The following is a 21,767-nucleotide window of genomic DNA, read 5'->3' on the forward strand; positions in this document are numbered from 1 at the left end:
TCAGTTCGTTGACGCTACACTACACTTTTTACGTCACTGGCGGATGATCACCCACTGCAGGGTTCGCGCTCGGGTAAGCAGCAGAGCGATAAAAGCCTTTCCTTAGAGCCAGTACCTTCCCGAGATATGCATCACTGCTCGAAATATGCTGTGACTCCTACTCCCATTCTATCGGAAATGCTTAGATGGCGCAAAGGAGCGATGTCGAGTCGCAGATAAAAAGAAGCCAGCCAGCACAGTCATGTCAACAGTCAAGACCCGGGAGCTGACTGATCACAGCAGCCGCAAGTAGATAAAACGAACTGCATATAGTAGAATATGTATTCAATCTTTGTCTTTGGACTGCGGCGAATTCAACGCCCGTGCACACACACAACTATGAAGAATCTACATACAAGGCGACACACTTTCACAGAGAGAAAACAGCGTAGGCTGCGCTATAATCCGAATAAAAAGCATCACATTAGATTCTTAGAAACTTGCAACAAAGTGTTTCACCACTGGCATCAATCGCTAGTGGCACCGCTTCTCCATTAATCTTGGAATACGATATCATCTAACACGCACCAAAAAGGCTCTTGCACTTGCTAAGCAACACTCACGAAAGTTACTGAACATGTCAGAAATCAGCCCGCACCTGTCCCCGCCTCCTCCCCCGCGGGGAGCGAAATCTACATAGGCGCCACGATTCCGGGAAGACGCGTACCTCTCGCACTACGCATTGAGCCGGGGATCTTTGATAACCACACACCACAGTAGCCGCTATTATTAGACACTTCATCAGGACGGCGTGCCGTCACACGGTGTGGTTAAAATGGGACCGCACGTCACGCTGGGAGCACCCGAAAATGCAGTGATATCATACAAGTGAAGACCACGCATTGCAACATACGACTCAGTCTCGATTCACGCATACTGGAAACAAGCAGACACTGGCTGCAGTGCTACTAAAACATCGCACATGTCAAAAATAGACGAAAGGTCGGTCGCTAATAGAAAAATATATCTAATCACCGACCTCATTTAGACGTCAAGAACTACCGAAAGCATTCCCACCCCTTACCCGATCGCACAGACAGCTGCCGCCAAGCTGAACTGACACCATAGAAGGACACCATTACACTAGCATGGGTGAACCCCCTCTTCACTCGCTCAGCCGAGCTGGCCGTTTGTACACACCCGTCAGCTCGACCTTTACGAGCTTCCACGAACCGCACCCCAGCGCTGAGTCCCGGTGGACTCCACAGGCCACGCATCCCTGTCCTCTCGGGTCCATTCGTTGCGAGAGTCCTTAGCAAAAAATTGGGGGCGACAATCGAGCACTATTTGATATCTACAGTCACCAAGCGCGTCATCCTGGGGGAACCCAGTCACCCACCATTCTGCAATTTCTTCTTGATATTGCTGCGAGTCCTCCCAGCGGCAGAAAACAAGGTTCCAATGTGAAATCCCCGCTGTAGAGCGCTGTGATACGAGGATCACCGATTGCTGTCAATGCGGCCTCACTCCCAACGTTTCCGGTACTGAATACCCTCGGCACCCTTAACCATCACAATGAACACCTCACGGTGCAACTGCCGCCCAGACTTGGACGACCAGTCATTGCGCTATGATGACATCACTGTTCTCATCGTTGACATCACCGATCTATGATACTATCACCGATCTTACGACGACCCTACTGTTCCATGATGACGTCGCTGTTTTGCGGCGGCAGTGACGACTGGACCACCCAGCCGACGAGGTTCTGCAGCTGGCTGACCAGCTGCTCGTTCTCTTGGAGCGCCTGCCAGATGTCCGCCTGGGCGTCCTCCAGCTCACCGAGCCTGACAGGACGCAACGGGGCGTCACAAACGCGCTTCGCATGAGCAGCACCTACACAATATGCACTCTCGACAAATAAGGGAGCGACAAAGATAGACTGGTGATGAGGCCCAGCCAGTCGAATGATACCAAGACTTGCGTTAACGTTGAAGTCAGCTACAATGGAATGACGTTGTATGTAATGTGCATTGCGAGAATCGCTCAAAGACATGTCTCTCAAGTTACACAAACAGCACCACCCCCTAAAGGGCTCCCGAGCACCCTTCCCCTACCGCTCACTCTCCACTCCTCCTACTTCCCTCTTCCCCCTCGCCCTCCCGTTCACTCACCCTGACGCCAGTCGGCGGCCGTCCTCTCGGAGCACCTTGGGACTGCGGGTGACGGCGGCGGCCGGCCGCGGTGGGGTGGAGCCCGACCCCCCGCCGAGCACTGGTCGCACGCAGGCCGTGTAGCGGTCCTGCAGGTCGGCCAGCCGGTCCCCCAGCTCGTCCACTAACGACTCGAGCTGCACCAGGTCGGTGGCGGCGATCTCCTTCTTGATGTACTTGGTCTGCGCCGTCCTGGGAGAGGAGTGGGGAGGGGGACGTGATAGGGAGGGGTCACTGGTAATGGCGCGGACACTGATGCGCCGTTTGGATGACGCTTATCAGGTCGAAAAAAATGCATCCGCATGGAACTGGCCATGACTGGTCGACCTCCACATACTCATCGGGAGAGGATTTTACGGTGCTTCGAAGCCTGAGCTAAGCTATTATGATAAATCCGAGACATATTCGATCGAAATGTATCTATCGCTTGAGGGTGTGACCTGCTAAAAGGCACACCTCAGAATACTCTAGTCATTAAAAGCAACGACTCGAATAACTCCCTGTCATATTTTCATCTGCGGCCGACACACATCCCCTAAATAATCACTCACTCTAGAGCCGGCGCTCTAGTCCCTTCGTCTCCCAGCCTCATCCCCTTCACCTCGCTCCTCTCTCTATCCCCACGCACCGTCCCCTCACCACTCACTTGTACCAGTCGGAGAGCAGCTCGGCCATCGAGTTTCGGGTGGGCGCCACCTCTCCGTCGAGCAGCTGCTGCAGCGACTTACTGGTGCCCGTCAGCTTTATCTTCTCCAGATGGTGAAACTGCTCGTCGTTGTAGGTGAGTGCTGAGGGCGGAACAGGCGGAACGGTGTGAGGAAACTTAGGATGAAAGGGAGAATGAAGGGTTACTAATCCTGACTAATCATAAGCGATAACGACGTCCGAGAAGAAAACGTTAAGCGTTGTAATCAAAGCACTGATATGATCCATGCCATCGCGGTGCAAATTTATGCGATATCCTGACCTGGCCAACATGTTTCCAAATGAGCAGCCGAAAAGGGACGATTGCCCGTCAATTTCATGTATGTTGAAATAAAATTGAAGTTATAGTTACATGGGCGCAGAATGACCTTGTAGTCCAGACGCCCTAAGGCCCCAATAAACGGACAAGAAATTAGAGTAACGACATATAATACCTGCCACCGAGCCTTGGCGTTGGCATCTCTAACCACCCTCAAAACCCCCAACCCCTTCCGCCACTCACTGCGAGCCGTCCTGTCCCTCAGCAGATGCTGCCAGCTGTCCCTCAGTTTGGCGGTGAAGGTGGCGGCGCGGGCCGGCGCCGTCGCCAGCGGGGGCAGGTGGGCCACCCGGCCGCGCCAGTCCACCAGCAGACACGTCTCGCCGACAATGCGTCGGTGCAGCTCGGGGATGTTGGTCTCTGACAGTCCTCGCTCCCGCTCCGCCACCTGACGGACGGGACGGAGGCGCGTTAGGGTTGACCGGTGGTAACTGGTGGGCATAGAATATGTTGTGAAGTAGAGCCAACTGCCGTGATTTGATGGAATATCAGGAGAGTATTCGTGTCCCTAGAAAGGTGGAAACGGAGTTATGCTCACGCAAAATACCTAAGAAAGGTGCTTTATGTGCTCGTTTAATGATGAGCCAAAGAGCATGACCACACTCAATCCATACATTACAGTCGTACACTTTAGCAAATTAAGCTTGTAAATGAGATACTTTCCTTCCGTTGCATTGCATAACATTCCACGAATCAACACTACCATGAAACAACTCAAATATACACTAGTTGGATGGATTGCACCAACAGTGCCAAACGGCCCATTCGAATTCATGTGCCGTGTATCCGTTCCGTCAGCCGGTAATGGACGGTGCCGCTCTGCGCCGCGTCACTGACCGTCTCCAGGGTCTGCTCCAGCCGCTGCAGCGGCTCGGACAGCTGCGACAGCGCGTCAGCCGCCGGCCGGTGGCCGTCCTGGTGGCGGCCCAGCAGAGCGGCGCTCGTCTGCTGGGAGGTGGCCAGAAGGGACCACTGGCGGCGCAGCGTGTCACTCAGGTGCTGACACGACTCCAGGCTCTCCTTGAGGCGAGTCAGCTCCGTCTTCAGAACCGAACTGAGGACGGAAACGGAGCGGGGGAGGCGAATAAAGCTGGTAGGGTTCTGCGAAGCCTAAATGAGCATGCCCATATCAGCAATTAACACTGAAAATAAATGTGTAAACAAAACGTCGATGTACAGCTAGCCACCATAAACAAATATCGCACATGAAGCCAATGAAGCAAAATGAATGCGGTGAGGTGGTTAGCTACTCACGTGAACATGCTGACGGCGTACTCCATCAGGGAGCAGGACAGACTGTAGTTGGTGACGCGCCGCTTGAACTCGTAGCCGACGTTGCAGGCCATCTTGGCCAGGATGGCGTCATTCTCCACACTCAGCGTGGAGGGGATCGTCGGAAACTTGGCTGTGGAGCACGGACGAGCGATATAAAAAACAATATTAATATCAATCTCGTCTAAACGAGGGTGAGCAAGGATCAGCTACGCCGTGCTCAAGTGCACGAAATGATAAGGGTGAGATGGCATGACACAAAGAAACACAAATCGCACAGTGATGCTTACAAACTTCGATGAAGAAGCAACGATCTGAAATCAATGATTAATTCACTTGTGCCAAATACAATGTCATCTTTTCGGTCTATTTTATTTTCGCCCCACCAAACCGCATGCCGGGCTACCATCATGATGACCACTCTCCCACAACAGAAGCCGTCGCCGCGGCACCCGTACTCACGCAGCGGGACCGGACGGCACGGCGTCACGTCATTATTATGCTTGTCGAACAGCACGAGCGGCTGGTCGGCGGCGATATCCGGGTAGCGGGAGACGGTCGTGTCGGCGGCCACCACCTCCAACAGCGGCTGGCCGGAGAGCAGCAGCAGCTGACCCGTCGGACTGATACCCGTCTGAGTGGTGATGGCTGACTGTAGCGACTCGTAGCTGCGGTACACGGAGGGACGGGACGCGGTAGGAGGTCAGTACAGAAAGTCAGTGGCTCAGCTGGGGATAACAGTCGTGGGCGATACTGTGACCAGTCGAAACAACAGGCAGGAGGCCGTTAAGTGCAAACTGCAGTCAGTTAAACGACGGATGAGAAAGGGTGGTTTTAAGTCACAAATGCAACTGATAATAATTTACCTTCTAAATTTCCAAGGAAGTTCTAAGCACACTGCATTAAAAACAACAACCACCCCACCTCAGTAAACTGTCATTACTGGGCTCCAGCAAAGGGAGACAGCTGCAGCGGCAGTTGCCGGCGCCCCGATCCGGTCTCCCACCTGTCGTCCCTGAGCAGGTAGAGTCGCAGGTGCTGCAGCTGGTTCACGTGGAACACGGGCACGCAGCGGCGCGACGTCATGGCCGTCACCTCGTCGAAGAACCTGTCGAACGTCCACATGACCTGCTGGTCCACCTCCAGCAGGCCGGCCAGCAGCGGCGTCACCAGGCTCTTGGCGCCGCTGCAGGGGATGGAGAAGAGGTTATGGACGGATACAGCACGGGTGTCAGAAGTCACGAGGGGGTATTTATAAGCAAGCCCTGTTACCCCAGGTCACCCCACATAGGTAGCGCTGAATGATTGCGAAAAGGTGATTATATGACATCGTACGAAGCTGCAGCACAAATTCGTACAATTTAAAGAAAACATCGGGGTCCATCACTGCATAAATTATACACGTAAAATCGTGAGGTGTTCAAAATAAGAAGCAGCGATAAGTACTCAGCATGACCTGAAGCTTGCCATAAAAATCGGAACAAACAATAGTGCAAAGTTCAGATAAGGTGCATGCACATCCTGACGTTCGATCAGATTAGGCTGTGCTGCTCGCGTTAGGCACAGTGAGCGCGAATCGATCGCTGAGCCGTCTTGCAAAGCCACCCGTTAACCTGCTTACCTGTTACCCCCTCAACATCAATAGAACTAAAACGGGAGGATGACTTTTGGGATGCGATAATGCATTGAGTCCCCGAGTAGGTACTCTCATTATCTGTTTGTGCGCCCGAACACTGAGAGAGCATTGACATTATCAGCAAGCATTGCGTCTTTGTGAAGGTCGGACTGAACGAAAGGTGTCAGGGGAAATGCACGTGGGCGAGCTCAGAGTTCAGACACAAGTCACCGTTGAAGGTTATCGGGGTAATAAAGTATGGACGGGCGTAGATGGCCAGCCAGTGTGACAGAAGTTCAATGTCAGATGTGACAGGACGATGCTGAGCCTGGCAAACAAAAACAAAACATAGGCGACAATTGGACACCCCAATAACGGCCCGGCACAGAGAACAGCTGTTATGTAGATTACGACCTTTAAATGTCATCAGCAATATCCGAGCGTTTCCTGTGCAGAAATGGACCTGCACAGTCCGCTGATGGTAAATACAATAAACGTTCATTCATGTTCATGACAGTCCCATGAACAAGACAAAAGTTTTCTGCATTTGCTAAGTAGATTCTACAATGCGGTCCCGCTGCCGCAATAGCCAATTTGTAGAGCGCTGACAGCGATTATAATTTGCACAAGTCATAAATGTCCCCGCTGTTGATTGCCGAGACGCCCCGGCCGCTTGGCGAGGGACGTGGGCGGTCCCGACTTCAGAGCGCCACCACAGGCACTACCAGTGAGTTGGAACTCGGCTAGAGCTAGTGTAACTCGGTTAGAGCTGGAGCTCACGATGAGAGCCAGAACTCACAGTGAAAGCTGGCAGGTGTCGGGCAGCTTCTCACCCCACTCAATTTCGCCACCCTCCGCCGACTGAATACCGGAGATTATCCCTGGAACGACGACGGAACATGCGGTAATACCACGACGGTCAATAATGGATTTCGGCCTCGCTCCTTTCAGCAAAATTGCGCAGCGTGTCGAACACAGGCTGGACGCATTACGAAGACATGAAACACATGTTATCCTTTTTATAACAGGTCGGTTCGATGTCTACCAGTAGGTATGTCACGTCTCACTGTTTATTAATTCCATTTGCTACCTCTGTAGTGCACAGTAGGCTGCAACACGTGACTACAATTGTAGTCAACACTGACCCTAGACACGCTGAATAAAAATAAAGCCGGGACATTTTTCATCGTCAATAAAATTATACGTCGTCACCCATACCTGGCTTTTTCTTGGTGGTGATGACGTGCATGGTCTCCTTGTTTTTGCGTCCTCCGAACGGCCGGAACGGCAGCTGCCCGGTGGCCACGTGGTAGAGCGTCACCCCGATCGACCACAGGTCCACGGTGGCGCGGAACGTCTTGCCGGCCGACTTGCGCAGCACGGCGCGCTCGTACATGTCCGGGTGCTGCACGGGTCAGAGGTCAGCACGGGTCACAACTCACAGCGACACCAGGGCAGCAGGGGTCACAGCGATGGCAGAGGTCAGCAGATAATATTGCAGGGCGGGGTCGGCGACTACATGATCGGATCTTTCCCGCAGAACGCAAAATGGGGGAAACGACGACCAAAGAGACGAGTCAGAGACTGTATGCTGTTAGTTACCGATGTACTTGAGTGCCAAGGTTTTTATTTTGCAAGAGCGCCAAATCATTACTAGGCTGCCATCATACAGCCAGATCATTTCCCGCTCCCGTCGCACTGCCATCCACTGACCAGCTACTCCTTAGTGCTCCCGCTCCCCAGCATGCCACCGCCCACTGACCAGGTACTCCTCGGTGCCGTACAGCGACATGAACTGCTGGTCGTCGTCCAGCTCCCGCGCCGCCCCGAAGTCGGTCAGCTTGTAGATGGTCGAGCCGTCGATGTCGATGTACTTCATGATGTTCCCTGGCTTCAGGTCACGGTGCACCAGGTTCAGGTCCCGCAAGTGTTTCATGCCGTCAGCTGACGGCAGTGTCAGACACATAACGTCATAAAAGGGCCGATGGAGTAACACGGACGCGAACATCAGTTATCGTCGGGAAATGATGGAAACAACCGGCGGGAATGACGGAAACAGCGCATGATAAACAATAAACATTCAGTGGCAACAAAAGCATGCAGTTCATAGGCATCAGGTAATGACCATTCAGAAAAATGGCAATAGATGCAATTTTTTATAAATTTAGTCCGAACCTTATGGAAGGATTCACAAGGACAGAGCCACCGCTAAGCGAAGCTTGTTGCGGTGACCCTGCCCTCTACCCTCCGTTCGCGCAATCCCAGTTCTATGGCAGAATTTAGAGTCCAAAGTTTAACGTGCGCACATAGCCGCGCACGGCCGGTCCCCTCACTGTCTTCGCCTGGCTACGGCCTGCCACAAACCGCAACCATGCCTGTCAGGAGGCCCATAAACGTCAAGCGCCCGTCGCGCTTCGAACCCGGACTGTTGTAACCGGGAATGCGTGCTCTCACCACGCGGAGTCCAACGCTCTACCAACTGAGCTACGGGACCGGCTGCTTTAAAAAAGAAATAAATAAAACATGGACGCCATCCCCACAATCACTTACACAGATGACGAAGCACCAGGAAGAATTCCTTTTCATCAAGCCCGTAAGCATTCTCGGGGTCATCTAACATGTTGAAAAGACTGCCTCCTGTACACAGCTCCATGACAATCACCTTTCCACGGCCCTCTTGCTGAAAACGACGGAAGTAAGTGGTCAGAAATACAATTAGGCTACTGTGACAGATAGTTCAAAACACCAACAAAATATGGGTTAGGATCAGCTTTCTTCTGATGGATGTGAGTATGTGGAAAACTTGGAAGCAATACCTGTAAGTTGCAAAAAAGGCATGTGAAATTACTTGTAAGATTTGAGAATGCAACTCTTCCTGATAGTTATGTCCTTCAATGGTAACTGGCATCACAAACACCCAGACTGCAAAACGTGGCAGGTTTCGACGAGATCTCGAGCGTGCACGGGGCCTCCGCTAGCCTTACTCAGGCGTGCATTACAAATCTCAGGCGTGCAAGGCATGGCCCAGGCGCGCAGGCGTGCAATAACGAATCAGGGCGTACATGCCTGGAGAGCTCTCACTCGAAGCTTGCTAATGAAACAAACGCAAAATGCGCCGACGGACGTCTATTCATATTTGTGAGTGCTCAGCGCTGTTCATTGGGATTAAATGTGCGAGTGTGACAGATCACTACACTAGGTTGGGCGTGGGTCAGTTCAGATCAACCAACATTTGTTCCACCAGTTGTTCTTGGCCAGTATTTACCACCGATGATGTGTCCGTCACATGTTATGTAGCTTCTAAAAGTACTTCCCAATTCCTCAAATAATTGCTAAATTTTTTAGCGGCTCCAAAAGCTACTCAAATAAGCATTAAAAATAAAAAAGTAAGCTGAGGTCACTAAGTCCCAGCCGACTCCGAGTCAGTCAGACACATCGGAACGGCCCACCCCGATATGAGTATGATGGTTAGGTAATCTAGGAAAGACATCGCTGACTGAATTTCAGTTTAAATGTGTCGCTGGCTGAGACACTTTCAATGCCGTTTGAGGCGTCTGGTAAGTATCGCTACGATGCACAATATTGCTGTGCTTGCGTGGGGCATGTAAGCTTGAATGTGAAACACCGTGTGCAAGGCGTGCAAATTAAGGACACGGGCGTGCACTCTTACTTGTCAGGCGTGCACTCCCATCGAACTGGGCGCACCTCAGGCATGCACATGCCACTTTGCAGTATGGACGTACACCAGGCAGTACCAACTGACACTGCCTGGCAGTGGCGGATCCAAGGGGGGGGGGTCACATGGGTCATGGCCCCCCCCTTGAGGCCCGGGGGCCCAAAGACCTGCCAGGGGCACCACCGGCCTATCAGGGGTATCACAGTCCTGACAGGGGCACCACAGGACCGCCAGAGACACCACAGGCCTAGCAGGGACACCACGGGCCTGGTGCCCCTGGGCCCTGACAGGACTGTAACGCCCCTGACAAGCCTGAAGTGTCCCCGGCAGGCACGTGGTGCCCCTGACAGGCCTGAGGCGCCCCTGCAAGGCCGGTGGTGCCCCTGGCAGGCCTGTGGTGTCCATGGCAGGCCTGTGGTGCCCTTGCTAGGCCTCTGGTGCCCCTGACAGGCTTGTAATGCCCCTGGAAGGACTGTGGTGCCCCTGGGCTCTGACAAGCCTGAGGTGCCCCTGACAGGCCAGTGGTGCCCTTGCTAGGCCTGTGGTGCCCCTGGCAGGCCTCTGGTGCCCCTGACAGGCTTGCGGTGCCCTTGGAAGGACTGTGGTGTCCCTGGGCCCTGACAAGCCTGAGGTGCCCCTGACAGGCCCGTGGTGCCCTTGTTAGGCCTGTGGTGCCCCTGGCAGGCCTCTGGTGCCCTTGCTAGGCCGCTGGTGCCCCTGGCAGACCTCTGGTGCCCTTGCTAGGCCGCTGGTACCCCTGCGCCCGGAGAGGACTGGTGACCCTGAAAAGTCTGAAGTGCCCCTCGGCAGGCCCGTGGTGCCCCTGACAGGCCCAAGGTGCCCCTGCGAGGCCGGTGGTGCCCCTGGCAGACCTCCGGTGCCCCTGGCAGGTCTGTGGTGCCCCTGGCAGGTCTGTGGCGCCCCTGGCAGACCTGTGTTGACTGGTGCCCCTGCTAGGTCGCTGGTGCCCCTCACAGACCTGTGGTGCCCCTGGGCCTTGACAAGCCTGAGATGCCTGGCTATGACAGGCTCGTGGTGCCCCTGATAGACCAGTGGTGCCCTTGCTAGGCCTGTAGTGCCCCTGGCAGGCCTCTGGTGCCCCTGCTACCCCTGCGCCCGGAGAGGACTATGGTGCCCCTGAAAAGCCTGAAGTGCCTCTCGACAGGCCCGTGGTGCCCTGGGCCCTGACAGGCCCAAGTTACCCCTGCGAGGTCGGTGGTGCTCCTGGCAGGCCTCTGGTGCCCCTGGCAGGTCTGTGGTGCCCCTGGCAGGCCTGTGTTGACTGGTGCCCCTGCTAGGCCGCTGGTGCCCCCCACATTCCTGCGGTGCCCCTGGAAGGACTGTGGTGCCCCTGCCCCTAGGGGGTGCTCATGGGCCCAACAGGCCCGTTGAGCCCCTGACAGGCCTGTCGTGTATACTTGCTAGACCTGTGGTGCCCCTGCTTCCTGGCAGGCCTGTGGTGCCCCTGGCGGGCCTGTGGCGCCCCTACAAGGCCGTAGGTGCCCCTGACAGATTTGTGGCGTCCCTGGAAGGACTTTGGTGCCCCTGCACGGTTCGTCGGAAGGTCATCTCAGGCTCAAAAGAAACGGTATATACCATTCGAAAGCCGACGGTGAGCTGAATCCAAAAATGTAATTTTTATCAAAATCGATCGATGGCCTTTTTTGAAAATTGCGTTTTTGTAAAAACTTAATAATCTTTTATTTAACGGGCTGTCCCGGACATTCTTGAAAACATAAACAGGTATTTTTTAGTTCCAGTGAAAGCTAAACGCCAAAAGAACAATATTTAGCGAAGCAATATTTCCAAACATTAATATGCGTCTCCCACAGCCGACAATAAGGCGCAATCACACAGCTCAGTGTCACGATAGACCAAAGTCAGCCACACAGAAGCGTGAATTGACCCTTATTGACTCGCAGACCCGGCGCTCTCGGCCCGCCTGACCGGTCACGGAAAGAACGTTCGGCTCTCGTTCTACTAAACAAATGTCATATTTGTCACTTTAACTGTCCACATCGCTATTAAAGTTATTCAGGATACCTGTGAAGAAAATTCATTGTTCTGCTTGATTTACAACATGCTTTAATTTACATTTTTCTTATACATGTTTTGTTCCATCCAGCTGCGATCAGTGCCCGCGCAGGGGAAGTGAGCGGGGTTTCACTGTCAGAGGCTGTACTGGTTACCCTTCCCCGCCGGGCGCGGCTATCCCCACTCCACCCGAGCTGAGGCCGGTGCAACCTCTGACATTTCAGCGCGGCCAATTTTCCTTATATGGGCATGATACCAAGCTCAACTGAGCAAAGTAGACATGAACAAATGCAAATTAATGCATGATGTGAAGATGACAGAACAATGAATTTTCTTCACAGGTATCCTGAATAACTTCAATGGCGATGTGGACAGTTAAACTGACAAATATGACATTTGTTTAGTAGAACGAGAGCCGAACGTCCTTTCCGTGGCCGGTCAGGCGGGCCGAGAACGCCCGGTCTGCGAGTCGATAAGGGACATTTCACGCTTCTGTGTGGCTGACTTTGGTCCATCGTGACACTGAGCTGTGTGATTGCGCCTTATTGTCGGCTGTGGGAGACGCATATTAATGATTTGAAATATTGCTTCGCTAAATATTGTTCTTTTGGCGTTCAGCTTTCACTGGAACTCAAAAATACATGTTTATGTTTTCAAGAATGTCCGGGACAGCCCGTTGAATAAAAGATTATTAAGTTTTTACAAAAACGCAATTTTCAAAAAAGGCCATCGATCGATTTTGATAAAAATTACATTTTTGGATTCAGCTCACCGTCAGCTTTCGAATGGTATATATCGTTTCTTTTGAGCCTGAGATGACCTTCCGACGAACCGTGCCTGACAAGCCTGAAGTGTCAAGGACAGACCCTTTAGACGCCAGGGTCAAGTTCGTCGGACTGACAACGATTTGCTTACCTGATAACGTTCCTGGTAAGTACTCACTATGCGTCCACAACATATAGGTATACACATAGCACATTCATATATAGGTACTTGCTTACAATTGGTAAATGTGGTTGTGGCTAAGAGTTAAGATACTGACTAAAAATAAAAAATAAAAAGAAAAAAACTGAAAATGGGGGCACCACCAAAATGAAGTGGACGAAATCCGTTGAGTTTTTAATTTTGGGTATAGGTAGGGGCACCACTTCGATTCATGACCCTCCCCTTGGAGTTTTCCTGGATCCGCCCCTGCTGCCTGGCCTGACTCACCTCCTCCTCAATGGCCAGCAGTTTGACAATGTTCTTGTGGTTGACCTTCTTGAGGACGTCAAACTCGCGCATCTGCACCTCATGCGGCCGCATGTGGCTGAGTTGGTTGAACGTTTTGACTGCCACTGGTTCACCATTTTGCTGTCAACAGTGATGTACATCTCAACACTGGCTTAGGACTAAATATGAGTAATACCCACCATAAGACCCACTATAACCCTTTCCATGCTTTTACTTGAGTCAAAACTTTTTGTTACCTTCTCTCAAGTGGAGCTAAGCTGTGGTCTGTACTAGTTGAATAAAGCATGCACAATCTGTACATGTTACATGAAGAGCATCAAAATTCATATCACAATCAGTGTGTGCACTGCTGACAGCACAACACCCACCTTGTTGACACCCTGGAACACTGCCCCAGTGGCACCCTTGCCCAGAACACTGGTCGTGCACCACACATAGTTCTGAGAGCCTCGCAGGAACGTCATCCCAGCAGTCTGAAGATGAGCTGAGTGGAGAGCAGCACTTCAGCTGCAGCTGGGTCGGAGGGGCCAGTGGTCTACTCAGCAAGAATCATGCCAGACCTGAAAAATGATGACAAAAGTGCTGAACACAGGCTCAGAGCCTCAGACTAAGAAGTTAATTAAAGGCAATTAGTCAAGGTTGGATCAGCAGACTGCAATAGCATGCAAGGTTCATCTGGACATATTATATTCACAGTTTGACTGCTTTTCGTTTCTTTATAAATTTAGTCTGAACCTTTTGTATGGAAGGAGTGGCAAGGACAGAGCCCCCGCTAAGCAAAGCTTGTTGCATTGGCCATGCGCTCCACCATCTGATCTCGCAATTCCTGTTCTATGGCAGAATTTAGAGTCAAAAGTTTAACATGTGCACATGGCTGCACACGGCCACCCGGCCGGTCCCACTCTCCTCACCGACTTCGCCTGGCTATGGCCTGACGGTCTGTTATGAGCTATAACCGAGAACATTTATTTATTTATTTATTTCACATCATCAGGTATTTCCACACAAAATGGGCTATTCCAATACCCTCGTCATACAATGTAACACCGCACGGTATAAAAAAAACAAGTTATAAAGATAGATAAAAAAACACACACACATCTTCACGAGAACAAAATCGCGGACACTTAAAATAAGCTAACTAGTCACGAAAAAAAAATCACGATGCATCAGCCAACATTTTGCGAATGTGGCGCTTAAAAGAAGTCATGCTAAGGTGGTTCACATGATGATCTATGGCGAATGTGTTATACAATTTGGATGCACGATAGATGAATGTACGTTTTCCATGGTTGTTGCGGGGGCGAGTGGTTGAAATATGATCCGACTGCCGTGTTCTTCGAGAGATTGATTCATGATTAAACAACAGTGCTTCACGCAATCCTATTGGTACGTCCAGCGATAAAATTTTATGAATCATGCACATGTCAAAATAGTCAACTAGCTTTGGAACAGTGAGCCAACCTAAGTCTGAAATGACATCCGAAACATGGTCGTATTTCCGTCGACCGGAAATAACTCGTGCTGCGAAGTTGACTATTTTTTGTAGTTCGGTCAGTACATTTTTGCCACAGCTACCATACACCTGCGCACAGTATCGAATGTGAGAAAGTACAAGAGAATCGACGATACGAGGTAGAACAGAAGCCGGTAGAGTATGTTTAACGTGCGAGATTCCAATGAGAATGCCAAAACATTTGTTAACAACATGTTGCACGTGGCACTCCCATGACAGGTTTGGTTCCATTATCACACCAAGTTCCTCACGCTCTCGGTAGACATCACCACTTCACCCATGAATGACACTTTTGGAACTTAATCTAACTGGACTAATTGCCGTCTGTCACCGAAAACCATCAGTTCCGTTTTACTAGGATTAACCATCGTACCGTTTTGCATAAACCAGTTACTCAAGATACCTAAAACGTCTTCCATAGCACACTGCATATCCCGAATTTTGTGTCTCGACCCGGTTAGTGCTAGCTGAGTATCATCCGCATACCTGATTAAAGTTACTCGGAAACCGTTCACAGAGGACGGAATGTGACATGCGATGTCATTGCTTAGAATATTAAACAATAAACTTCCTAACGTTGAGCCCTGGAAGCATCCCACCGATATCGGTAAGGGTTCTGATAATTCGTCGCCGATCCTTACCCTCTGAGAATGTCCCTCGAGGTAGCTCTTGAACCACCCTGTCCTAATCTGTAAGAGACTCAATTTTTCAAGAATAGTACTATGATCGACCACATCAAAACACCGACTTAAATCTAAAAGAGCTAGCAATGAAATTTCCGAATTGTCCATACCTTTCAAAATTTTGTCAGTCATTCATACGAGTGCCGTTGCCGTGGAATGATTCGCCATAAAGCCATGCTGATCGATGGTGAATAAATGTTGCTGAGTCAGATAACTAGTAACCTGGGTGTGAACTACTTTTTCAATGATCTTACAAATGACACTCACAATGGTTATGGGTCTAAAATTCGCCGCTTCCGAGGGGTCATTTCTTTTGTGCAAGGGTAGCACCTCTGCCTTCTTCCATCCATCTGGTACAGTTTCCGTCACTATGCTTGTATTCACTATGCGCAACAAATATCTGCCTACTACTCCAAAACTTAACTTCAAAATTAAATTTAATTTTTAACTTTAAAACAAATTTAAAACATGTGTTCTCCATGCCACAGGCAGAGTCCACTCCAACGCTCTACCGAATACCGACTGAGCTACGGGACAGGCTATGGATCCGGACTGTTGAATGAGGACTTAGCAGTAGCATCCTCATTTCAAACTCTAATTACTGATGTTAACACTTTGACCTTGCACTCCAACTCTTGCTACTCGGGCTCAAGCTCAAGCTGAAAGCTAATTTCATGCACCGTCCAAGTCGGAAGTTTTTGTTCTGATGATTTACTTATCATTTATGAGCAATAGCCAACAACTTTTAACCTTTGATTGAGCGGATAATAACATCAAAAACAAAAATAAGCAAGAATAATCGATGAAAATTACACACATTTTCCTTGAAGATAAAAAATATACAAAGTATGCGGCATAAGTGACGCATAACAAAAGCAGACACAATACGAGAGCTAAAACACAGACCAAAATTATCTTGCCTTAAAGGGACCCTCCCACCTTCAAAAAAGTTTATGAATTGGCATGAAAGTGATGTCACTCGGTTCAGAAAGAGCGAAAACGAATATCTACCAAATTTCACCGAAAAATATTCACCGGTTTTCAATATATTAGACTTTTACTTTTGTTTACTTTTTGGGATCTCCGCTGTTCCTAGCGACTTTATTTAAAAGTGCGGCATTTGTTGCGCGCAACGCAGCATATACCACCGCGTGCTACAAAACCTTTTAGTCAAACATTTAACGGACGTTCGAAAGCCTGATGACGTCATCAGATTCCCGTAATGGTTAAGAGATAGGGACCACGCTGGTCGCGTATATTCGGATGCAGTATGAGCAGAGCATGGGTCCCGAAAAATTCTTCAGAAACTAGAGAAATTCTCGCGGGGCAGGACGTCTGTCAAACTAGCAGCGAGCAGCGAGCAGCGAGTCCAGTGCAGCGAGAAACGGGAAATCCCGATTTAGCTGAAAATTTGCTCACAGCGCCTTCTCAGCACGCTGATTCCGAAAATTATGGTCTCTAGGGTAGGAATCTTTACCGTTCTCGAGATAGAACCCTCTAAAGCTCTTACCACCCATGACCGGGCCATCCCGATTTGGCTGAAAATTTGCTCACAGATCCTTCTCAGTTCTCAGCACGCTGATTCCGAAAATCATGGTCTCTAGGGTGGGAATCTTAACCGTTCTCGAGATAGAACCCTCTATAGCTCTTACCACCCATGACCGGGCCATCCCGATTTGGCTAAAAATTGGCTCACAGAGCCTTCTCAGCACGCTGATTCCGAAAATCATGGTCTCTAGTGTGGGAATCTTTACCGTTCTCGAGATAGAACCCTCTAAAGTTTTCGGCACCAAAGACCGGGCCATCCCGATTTGACTGAAAATTGGCTCACAGAGCCTTCTCAGCAAGCTGATTCCGAAAATCGTGGTCTCTAGGGTGAGAATCTTTACCGTTCTCGAGATAGAACCCTCTAAATTTCTTACCACCCATGACCGGGCCATCCCGATTTGACTGAAAATTTGCTCACAGATCCTTCTCAGTTCTCAGCACGCTGATTCCGAAAATCATGGTCTCTAGGGTGGGAGTCTTAACCGTTCTCGAGATAGAAACCTCTAAAATTTTCGACACCCATGACCGGGCCATCCTGCAATTTGGCTGAAAATTGGCTCACAGAGCCTTCTCAGCACGCTGATTCCTAAAATCATGGTCTCTAGGGTGGGAATCTTTACCGTTCTCGAGATAGAACCCTCTAAAGCTCTTACCATCCATGACCGGGCCATCCCCATTTGGCTGAAAATTTGCTCACAGAGCCTTCTCAGCACGCTGATTCCGAAAATCATGGTCTAGGGTTAGAATCTTCACCGTTCTCGAGATAGAACGCTCTAAAGTTTTCGACACCAAAGACCGGGCCATCCCGATTTCGCTGAAAATTTGCTCACATAGTCTTCTAAGCACGCTGATTCCGAAAATCATAGTCTCTAGGGTGGGAATCTTTACCCTTCTCGAGATAGAACCCTCTAAAGTTTTCGACACCCATGACCAGGCCATCCTGATTTGATTGAAAATTTTCTCACAGAGCCTTCTCAGCACGCTGCGGCTGATTCCGAAAATCATGGTCTGTCAAATCGACCGGGCCATCCCAGTCAAATCGGGATGGCCCGGTCATGGGTGGTAAGAGCTTTAGAGGGTTCTATCTCGAGAACGGTAAAGATTCCCACCCTAGAGACCATGATTTTCGGAATCAGCGTGCTGAGAAGGCTCTGTGAGCAAATTTTCAGCAAAATCGGGATGGCCTGGTCATGGGTGGTAAGAACTTTAGAGGGTTCTATTTCGAGAACGGTAAAGATTTCCACCCTAGAGACCACGATTTTCGGAATCAGCGTGCTGAGAAGGCTCTGTGAGCCAATTTTCAGCCAAATCGGGATGGCCCGGTCATGGGTAGTAAGAATTTTAGAGGGTTCTATCTCGAGAACGGTAAAGATTCCCACCCTAGAGACCATGATTTTCGGAATCAGCATGCTGAGAAGGCTCTGTGAGTGCATATTCAGCCAAATCGGGATGGCCCGGTCATGGGTGTCGAAAATTTTAGAGGTTTCTATTTTGAGAACAGTTTAGATTCCCACCCTAGAGACCATGATTTTCGGAATCAGCGTGCTGAGAACTGAGAAGGATCTGTGAGCTAATTTTCAGTCAAATTGGGATGGCCCGGTCATGGGTGGTAAGAAATTTAGAGGTTCTATCTCGAGAACGGTAAAGATTCTCACCCTAGAGACCATGATTTTCGGAATCAGCTTGCTGAGAAGGCTCTGTGAGCCAATTTTCAGTCACATCGGGATGGCCCGGTCTTTGGTGCCGAAAACTTTAGAGGGCTCTATCTCGAGAACGGTAAAAATTCCCACCTTAGAGACCATGATTTTCGGAATCAGCGTGCTGAGAAGGCTCTGTGAGCCAATTTTTAGCCAAATCGGGATGGCCCGGTCATGGGTGGTACGAGCTTTAGAGGGTTCTATCTCGAGAACGGTAAAGATTCCCACCCTAGGACCATGATTTTCGGAATCAGCGTGCTGAGAAGGCTCTGTGAGCAAGTTTTCAGCCAAATCGGGATGGCCCGGTCATGGGTGGTAAGAACTATAGAGGGTTCTATCTCGAGAACGGTAAAGATTCCCACTCTAGAGACCATGATTTTCGGAGTCAGCGTGCTGAGAAGGCTCTGTGAGCCAATTTTCAGCCAAATCGGGATGGCCCGGTCATGGGTGTCGAAAACTTTAGAGGGTTCTATCTCGAGAACGGTAAAGATTCCTACCCTAGAGACCATGATTTTCGGAATCAGCGTGCTGAGAAGGCGCTGTGAGCAAATTTTCAGCTAAATCGGGATGGCCCGTTTCTCGCTGCTGGACTCGCTGCTCGCTGCTCGCTGCTAGTTTGACAGACGTCCTGCCCCGCGAGAATTTCTCTAGTTTCTGAAGAATTTTTCGGGACCCATGCTCTGCTCATACTGCATCCGAATATACGCACGCTGGTCCCACCCTGCAAGTAAAGGGAAGAAATTTCTTGAACACCATAAAGCTGCGGGGGTTGCGACCAGGATAAATGGTGGTTTCTGAGCCTGGCCGCAAACTTGGCTATCTCAACTCAAAACTAATGTTAAGGTGGGAGGGTCCCTTTAAAAGACACCACAAGCAAATAAAATGAGTGGTAATCGTTACTTTCAAAGCGTATTGATTCGGTTTGAACAATAAGCCATTGTTTTAATTACTATCTGATATCCAAATAAACATTCTTGTACAGCAAAATGAAGAAGTAAAGGAACAAAATTTCTGACATTATTTGGACCCTTTGCTGTTTCAATAGAATGCCGGTTGAAGCGGTTGATTTTGAGTAAGAAAGTTGAATAATGATTGAAAACTGAAAAGCGTTTTTGAACTGGGAATCAGGTAGGTAACGCTAGGTCAAATAAAAGCCCGAGCGCTGCAGAATAGGGTGGCCCTTATTTTCGAAAGTTTGAAAATCCAGTCTCCAAACCCGGATTCTTGTTCCACTCCATAAGAAAACCACGCGAGTATTTTTTTTTTTAATCGAGTAATATTTACCCGGTGCTCAACGACCTTAAAATTTTACTATTTAAGATCATTTTCACGTTCAACGATACAGGGGCTTTGAACAGCGATCGTCACAGCGGCAAGCGGCACAGGAGGCGAGGAAGCGACGCGCGGAGGAGGAGGCGTCGACGTCCGCGGCAAGAGTCCAGTTGGAGGATTCGTCCTCAATGTCCTCTAGCGACTAGCACCAGCGCCGAAGGAAGCCCCACACGTGGTATCTCCCCAGTCCCACCCAAACGGCCTCGAGCGAACCTCAACATCGTCACCCCGGACGTGGCGGCCTCTTTGGATCGCGTCAAGGTGAGCGACCGTGGCGCAGTGTTCGTCCTCACCGAGACAGCGCGTGCCCTGGGGCACGACACGTCCGTGAAGTTAGCGTCGTATTCCGCGACGGATTCAGCGTCGAGTCCGAATTTCAACTAAACCCAACCTATCCGATGCAGTTTGGGACGCTGATTCCGAATATCGTATTCATTTCAAATTTCAAGGTCATCTTCAAGGTCAAATCACGGATTGAAATTGAGTCCCCGATTTTTCCTACACCGATCGTCCGATCCGATTTCTGAAGGTCACATTCGAAAGCTAGGGTCAGAATCTCGAATTCCCTAATATATACCTTATTAAAAATATTTGACCTTAAAGGTCAAATCACGGATTGAAATTTTGAGTCCCCCTATTTTTTCTACACCGATCGTCCAATCCAATTTCTGATGGTCGCATTCGATAGCTTGGGTAAGAATCTCGAGTTCCCTATTATATACCTTATTAAAAATATTTGACCTTAAAGGTCAAATAACGGATTGAAATTTTGAGTCCCCCTATTTTTTCTACACCGATCGTCCAATCCAATTTCTGATGGTCGCATTCGATAGCTTGGGTAAGAATCTCGAGTTCCCTAATATATACCTTATTAAAAATATTTGACCTTAAAGGTCAAATCACGGATTGAAATTTTGAGTCCCCTATTTTTTCTACACCGATCGTCCGATCCAATTTCTGATGGTCGCATTCGATAGCTAGGGTCAAAATCTCGAGTTCCCTAATATATACCTTATTAAAAATATTTGACCTTAAAGGTCAAATCACGCATTGAAATTTTGAGTCCCCCTATTTTTTCTACACCGATCGTCCGATCCAATTTCTGATGGTCGCATTCGATAGCTAGGGTCAGAATCTCGAGTTCCTTTTTATATACCTTATTAAAAATATTTGACCTTGAAGGTCAAATCACGGATTGAATTTTTGAGTCCCCCAACTTTTTCAACACCGATCGTCCGATCCGATTTCTGATGGTCGCATTCGATAGCTAGGGTCAGAATCTCGAGTTCCCTAATATATACCTTATTAAAAATATTTGACCTTAAAGGTCAAATCACGGATATTCGACCTTAAAGGTCACATCACGGATTGAAATTTTGAGTCCCCCGATTTTTTCTACACCGATCGTCCGATCCGATTTCTGAAGGTGGCATTCGATAGCTAGGGTCAGAATCTCGAATTTCTGAGTATATACCTTATTAAAAAGATTTGACCTTAAAGGTCAAATCACGGATTGAAATTTTGAGTCCCCCTATTTTTTCTACACCGATCGTCCAATCCAATTTCTGATGGTCGCATTCGATAGCTAGGGTCAGAATCTCGAATTCCTTAATATATACCTTATTAAAAATATTTGACCTTAAAGGTCAAATCACGGATTGAAATTTTGAGTCCCCCCTATTTTTTCTACACCGATCGTCCGATCCAATTTCTGATGGTCGCATTCGATAGCTAGGGTCAAAATCACGAGTTCCCTAATATATACCTTATTAAAAATATTTGACCTTAAAGGTCAAATCACGGATTGAAATTTTGAGTCCCCCTATTTTTTGTACACCGATCGTCCGATCCAATTTCTGATGGTCGCATTCGATAGCTAGGGTCAGAATCTCGAGTTCCTTTATATATACCTCCTTAAAAATATTTGCCCTTAAAGGTCAAATCA

At 49.4% G+C, this 21,767-nt stretch overlaps 1 protein-coding gene across 4 annotated transcripts; it reads right to left on the minus strand.

Annotated features, from left to right (window-relative positions):
* Window positions 1-307: 307 nt before the first annotated feature.
* Window positions 308-20,103, minus strand: LOC122378158 (inhibitor of nuclear factor kappa-B kinase subunit epsilon-like). Of its 4 annotated transcripts, none has more exons than XM_043358894.1 (15): window positions 20,036-20,103; window positions 13,415-13,606; window positions 13,026-13,166; window positions 8,654-8,783; window positions 7,866-8,047; window positions 7,322-7,508; window positions 6,903-6,984; window positions 5,495-5,674; window positions 4,951-5,156; window positions 4,471-4,621; window positions 4,054-4,270; window positions 3,400-3,604; window positions 2,839-2,980; window positions 2,154-2,384; window positions 308-1,826 (listed from the first exon to the last, which is right to left on the minus strand). In XM_043358894.1, exons 2-15 carry the CDS (start codon window positions 13,508-13,510, stop codon window positions 1,679-1,681), a joined length of 2,298 nt encoding a protein of 765 aa, XP_043214829.1. In that variant the 5' UTR covers window positions 13,511-13,606; window positions 20,036-20,103; the 3' UTR covers window positions 308-1,678. The 4 variants fall into 4 exon arrangements, with proteins under 4 accessions (XP_043214829.1, XP_043214827.1, XP_043214828.1 ...); XM_043358892.1 differs by lacking the exon at window positions 20,036-20,103 and adding an exon at window positions 16,063-16,131; XM_043358893.1 differs by lacking the exon at window positions 20,036-20,103 and adding an exon at window positions 15,866-16,074.
* Between the last annotated feature and the right edge of the window lie 1,664 nt (window positions 20,104-21,767).

This window comes from Amphibalanus amphitrite, unplaced genomic scaffold (genome assembly GCF_019059575.1).
Source record: "Amphibalanus amphitrite isolate SeventyFive unplaced genomic scaffold, NRLGWU_Aamphi_draft 000055F_arrow, whole genome shotgun sequence".
Taxonomy (NCBI): domain Eukaryota; kingdom Metazoa; phylum Arthropoda; class Thecostraca; order Balanomorpha; family Balanidae; genus Amphibalanus; species Amphibalanus amphitrite.

Bases quoted from the DNA above. Each gene is read 5' to 3' on its own strand.
- LOC122378158 (XM_043358894.1), bottom strand. From the start codon at position 13,510: ATGACGTTCCTGCGAGGCTCTCAGAACTATGTGTGGTGCACGACCAGT. The intron at 6,985-7,321 runs GTATGGGTGACG...TCGTCGTTCCAG, and splicing joins CACCACCAAGAAAAAGCCAG to GGATAATCTCCGGTATTCAG. The intron at 3,605-4,053 runs GTCAGTGACGCG...CCCGTCCGTCAG, and splicing joins TGGAGCAGACCCTGGAGACG to GTGGCGGAGCGGGAGCGAGG.